The sequence below is a fragment of the Oreochromis niloticus genome, linkage group LG2, assembly GCF_001858045.2.
Source record: "Oreochromis niloticus isolate F11D_XX linkage group LG2, O_niloticus_UMD_NMBU, whole genome shotgun sequence".
Classification (NCBI taxonomy): Eukaryota; Metazoa; Chordata; class Actinopteri; order Cichliformes; family Cichlidae; genus Oreochromis; species Oreochromis niloticus.
The window spans coordinates 20,872,924-20,878,923 of record NC_031966.2 but is presented as its reverse complement, the minus strand read 5'-3'; the positions used below and the strand labels follow the sequence as shown (position 1 = coordinate 20,878,923).

General features: G+C 40.5%; 1 protein-coding gene across 2 annotated transcripts in view; it reads right to left on the bottom strand.

Annotated features, from left to right (window-relative positions):
• Positions 1-3,112: 3,112 nt before the first annotated feature.
• macrod1 (mono-ADP ribosylhydrolase 1) overlaps positions 3,113-6,000 on the bottom strand; it is a 146,867-nt gene continuing 143,979 nt past the window's right edge. For both annotated transcript variants that reach the window (XM_005467529.4, XM_005467528.4), the window contains one exon: positions 3,113-3,619. Coding sequence is in view for 1 of the 2 variants with exons in the window: in XM_005467528.4 (XP_005467585.1) it covers positions 3,594-3,619 (26 nt within the window). In the remaining variant the exon portion in view is untranslated. The remainder of the gene's footprint in view (positions 3,620-6,000) is intronic.

Here is a 6,000-nt window from a genome sequence, read left to right as displayed (position 1 = left end):
TCTTTGTAGTTTATTTCTTTCCCTGCTCTCCTCCCCCCCTCTCCCCCTCTCCCTGTGCGTCTGCGCTATCACGGCAGACTGTTTGAAATCAATAAAGATGGTTGTTGGCTGATGAAAGTTGTGGGGTGGGACGGTGGCTCGCTAAACGCTCGTTTTGCTTCACACAAATCATCGCCTGTGTTGTGCCGACACGTGACGGCCGCATCCCTCAACAATTCATACAGATGCGCTGTAGGGAGAAGCATGATGTTTGCAGGAAATACGCATATGGTGGGTTCTGACAGGCAGACGGGGTGGAGGGAGGTTGGACAGCATACAGAGAGAAACGACGGGGGAAAAAAAATCATGGATGATTGTTGGTAAAACAGGAGCAGGTGCTGTAGCCATACAAAAAAGGGAAGATATAAGGTGGAAAAATTCTGTTTTAGTCATAATAATAATAACAACAGAACACAAGACTCAAACTAACAAAATATTTTTAGCAAAAATGACCTTAAATTATCTGCAGTTTCACAGCAGCAATTATCAAATGTTATAGTTTAAAAACAATGTGAAAATGAGAAAGTGGTCACTTATGATGGACCTTCAGATAATTATTGTATACTTTTGCAGCACTGCTTTATTTTGCAGTTTTAGTGTCATCTCTTTGTTTCGCCGTCCACTTTATCTTCACTGCTCACCAACCTCAGTCTGAGGTTTAGCAGCTCCCTAACCTTCAGAGAAAATGGAAAGCCAACAGCAGACTACCTGCTCAGTATCAGACGGAGGGAGCTGGCTTACAGAGAGGACTATGTAGCACCTTTAGAGCACAGACTGTATAGAAGAGATGGATGTGACCATTGTGACAAGATCCTGAGCATGTTGGCTGTTACCAGTTTAGGATTTTGGAGCGAGATTTCATGAGCAACACGTGAGTCTGACCGGGAAACCGAGGGACACCACACATTCGTACATAGTGACCCGTCAGTCACAAGATGGAGACCAATCAGTCCACTGCATTTGGCAACAAATTAACTCGATGCTCGAAAAGAGCACCAGTACTGAATATAGAATGATAAAGAAAGAGTCAAATAATAGTACTGTATGTTACTTTGGGTCAGTTGGCTCTCTGAAATTATTGAAAGCAGTTGTGATACAAGTCCTGGATCAAACCATGAAATTCTCCCTGCTGCTGCTGCTGCCTTCTTGTGAGAATCAGATGAAGCCAAAGTCTTAATTTCTTCCTTGTCTTGTTTAGAAACATCAGGACGAGCTCATCATTGCTTCATCTCGACTTCATTCTTTCACAGTGGATTCTTTCTTGAGAAAATGAATATTCCACAAAAGCACAACACGTTCAGTTTACATACAGTACACTTGACATGGCAAGTACGGATCTGGAAAATTCTGAATTTTGTCTTTGTATTTTTTTGCAACATACTTTTGGTATAATGGCGTTAAACATGACATAAGTATGTGTATATATAACTTGCAAAATAAATATCTTGCTATATTAAACTGAACTTGTAGAAACTTCTAACTAAAAGCACTTATTAGGAAAACATCATCTGAGGTCATAAATTAAGATAAAATGAGAGTATTTGTCGCAGGCTTCAACTTAATCAGACTTCTGTTCCCGTCAGTGGAGTCGTACTCTGGTGGCTCTGCTTAGCAAGAATGCAGGTTTAAGGCATTTCTCGATCGGCTTCACTGATTTGTAGTCGACTCCGTCTTTTACAGTGGTACACTATCAGTCATGGATTGGCATCCCTGGAGTCTGAACCTCAAAGTTACCGAAGCAGTGTGGGATCATCTTGAAGAAAAAGATGAGGCCAACATCCAGAGAAGAGCTTTGAATGTCTTTCAAGAAGCCTGGACCTCAGAACTATTCCTGAAGTCCACATAAAGAAACCCCAAGAAAGTTTGTCTAGTTCAGTTCAGGCTGTGATGAAGAGTAATGCTGGTCTATATACTAATTAATAACTTTCTAGCTAAATAGAATTGTGCAGACTGTTTTTACTGTATTTCCATCCCCGTTTGCATATGTTTCAGCACCTAGTTTCCATTTTTCTAGCTACAAATAAAGGAATGAAGGGTGACTCAAGACTTTTGCACAGTACTGTATGATTACCAAGTGAAATATTTTTGTCAAATTTGTTCTGGTTATTCATTCATGAGAAAAAGGGCTCCGTGATAATTAAATATTAGCACTGTTTGACATTCTGCAAGACTAATTCAGTGAAGCTATTTCAATTAAACACAACTCACTGACGTTCATTATTTTTCCTACATTTGCTACAGTCTTTATTATTATCAGAAAAAAATTACCCATGATTTAAAATGTATCAGCTTCTGCCTTCATGTAACTTAAACAGACTAACGTCTGATATGCAGATATGTTCTGTGTTTAAAATATGAGTTAAGATTGCACAGTGGGTCCCATTCTTCAGGTTGGAGATAACTTGTGGAACAGATTCATCAAATCACTTATTGATGGGAATTTTGGTTTCAGCTTTTACAGAGACTGGAGAAAGCTCAATAAGAGGCTCAAAAAAGTGTCAAACACGCCCTCAGAAAAGGAACTTGCTGTGTGTTGAATATTCAAAATCAAAGCTCCTAGTTAGGGACGAGATATTAGATAATTCTAAGGAACTAAATTGAAGTAATATTAAAACAGAATAACAATGAATTAAAAAAACACAAAAGAATTTCAGTAGATTAAACAGTACAGTTTAACTGTTTTTTTTTTTTTTTAAAGACTCTACAGAGTCAGTCCTGGTGCTGCAGGATGAAAAGCTCTGTCTTTCCCTCCAGTATTCAACTGGTATTCAACTGGAGGGACAGACAGAGCTTGACAGAGCTTGCTTACTAGAGTATATGATTTGCACATGTTTGATATGCAGTGTATTTATAAAGTGCCCCACTCTGCGCTCTCTTGGCAGGACATATCAAATGGCTGTAGCAGAGCTGGCACACTTCCTTCAGAAAGGTTTGACTTCATCTTCCAGTTTATTCGATCTCTTTCACAAAGAAATGCCAGAGAGTGGAGAAGGAAATACTCGTGTGAAGTGTTCTCCAATGGCGCCCCGACTCATCGACTCTTTCATAACCAGAGAAATAATCACTGCACTCACACAAAGCTCAGATTCATTTTAATAAGCTTTTGTCATGTGTGTCACAATCATGCACACACGCTGATATTCTAATATTCAAATGGTGTAGTACAGGGAAGAGAGAAATCAGGAGGGGGGTGGGGGACGTAAGCCTGATGTGAAGCTGCTGCTGATCACAGGTAGAGGGAAGCTTAGGAGTACGCACAGTCCATTTTTCATAAGAATTATCTGCCTCATTTCACACAGTCATCATAACACCGCTCCTAACCTCAGCCATTAGTGGGAAGAAGTGAAAAAAAGAAAACCACCTCCTCCGACAACATCTGCAGGAGAACCGTAGCACTTCAAAAAGGCAATCACCCATTTGCAACTTATCTTCCTGATGAAGATGGTCTTGATCTGCGTCAACGGCAAACAGGAGGAGGAGGAAGAGGAGGAAGAATCTGGATGTGAGTGTAGCGGTGTGTATCCACGGCAACCAAATCTGACAAATCCACTCTCTTAGAGTTTGCTCTTGACTGTGGCCTCTGTGGGAGCAGACAGAGAGAGAGGGAGAGAGGAAATGGAAACATGTAAAACACGGTAGGGGGAACATTTTACCTTGGTCATGCAGCGGTTAAAAGCATTTTGGCTTCTGGAGCGTCTGGTTGCTTCAGAGGGATCTGTTAGCGAGGATTAGTCACTCTCAGCCCAACATGGCTAAGGACGCACTCAAAACATGCAAACACACAATCATACACATCAGACAGACAGCCAGCATAGGTAGTGCCAGGTGTTGGAGACACATAAGGTTTATAGTGGAGACTTGGAGGCCTGCCTGCAGCAGCTCTGTCACACAGACAGACAGTTCCGGTCCATCTAACAGCCAAGCACCACTACTGCTCGCTCACTGCTGCTACCAAATCTGCTGCACATCCATTAGAGGAGAAAGATGCCAGCAGCTCGCTCAGACTTTTTTTTTTTTTTTTTTTTTTTTTTTTAAAGGGGCACACCTGGATTTTTTGGGGAAAATAACCTCTTCGGTCAGCTGACCCGGGGTGAAGATGTGAAAGTGCTGATTTCATGGTTCAGGCATCTGACCGGCTGTGCCGCAGTTTGAGACTTTAGCTTGCTGAGTGGAAGCTACTGCTACAAGAAATAGGAGGAAAAAACACCCTCTAATGCTCTGAGCTGTACGCACTGATCATTCTTTAATACTGATGTTATCCATGAGCCTGTAAAGCAACAACTACATATTTGTTGGCCAGTTGTGGGTATAGAAACAAGCTGTAAACAGCACAGTGATATAATTTGACCTCACAAGTTCATCAAAGTAAATATGCAGGTGGGCAGATGTCAATTTGCAGAAAAAAACAGTCTTTATCCATTTTTGTTCTTTCTTCTGGTACTTTAGCAGAATATTTAGCTACTCAGGGACAAAATAGTTGGTGCATAGACTGCAAATAAAAATATCCATCACTACTTTGTGGAGTTTTTCTATTTAAACTCTGAGTTTGTGCTGCTGTCATGTTTTATATTTGAGCCACAAGCTGATGGTAGCAAACTTCATCAGAATGGTGCATCCAAACACAGAGATACATGCTAAAAAAGTGCTAGCTTTGAAATAAAATACTTGGGCAGGCTATATTATTTGTCAGATAACTGCATTAAAATGCTCCAAAATAAAACAATTGCTTTAAAGTGATCGCTATAAGACAGTGCCAACAGCCACTTTTGTTGCCACCTACTTGTTTCTCAAAGCCACAATGACCAAAAATCTTTTTGCTCCTTTTTAAGGCAGAACATTTTTTTTTTTAAAAATTTTTTTTAAACAGGAGTCGATGAGAACTGACTCATTTTCGGAACTGGCCTGAAGTGAACTGGAGTTTCTGCCTTGATTTGTTGTGGCTGATGACTAAACGTCTCTCTAAACATATCCTCAAACTGATGACAAACTGGATTTAGACATAAAAATACATTTTCCTTCCGGCCAAACAGAAATAAAGGGCTGCTGTGATTTTACCTTGTAGCTTATTTTTCTACATAGTATAGGTAGCTGAGGTACAAGGTCGGTGCTTTTTGCTCAGTACTCTGACTACCGTGCACTGCCTGTTACAGTCATATATATCCATATACAATGGCTCCTGCAACATAAATCTTTAAACACTGGAACAACGTCTTGTGATTGTACTTTTAAAGGCAATGTATAACAGCTTTTTAGCAAATGTTACTCAAACAAGAATAAATACTTTGTTTATTGGGTACCGTTTTCAGCAGCGGATAAATACACTGACAATGCTCTAGTGGGTATTAGTCAGCGTAAGGGCGTATGTGGGATTCTCTCAAAATAAACTCACACCTGCGCATTAAATTGTGTTTTAGCAGGAAGTATCCACTTCTGCTTCCCCTTTTATCTGTAAAATACTTTTTTTTTTTGGTATATTTTGTATCTACATTCCCCGGACACTTTATTAGGTATACCTCTTTAACCAAGTGTTGACATACATATATAGTTAGCTGATCATGTGGCAGCAACTCAGTGCAGTTGGGCATGTAGAGAACCTGCTAAGGTCAAAGTGAGCTTTAGAATAAGGAAGTAAGGTGATTCAAGTCACTCTGAGTGTAGCAGGGTTTTTGGGTTGGTCTGAGTATTTCAGAATCTGCAGATCTGCTGGGATTTTCCCACACAACCATCTCTAGTGTTCAAAGAGAGGGGTTTGAAATGAAGAAAATATCCAGTGAGCAGCAGTTCTCTGGCAGAAAATGTCTTGTTAATACCAGATGTAAGAGGAGAATGGCCAAACTGCTTTGAGGCAGCAATAACTCAAATAACCACTTGTTATAACCAAGGCATGCAGAAGAGCATCTCTGAACCCATAATGGATGCGCTACAGCAGCAGAAGACCACACCGGGTGCCACTCATGTCGA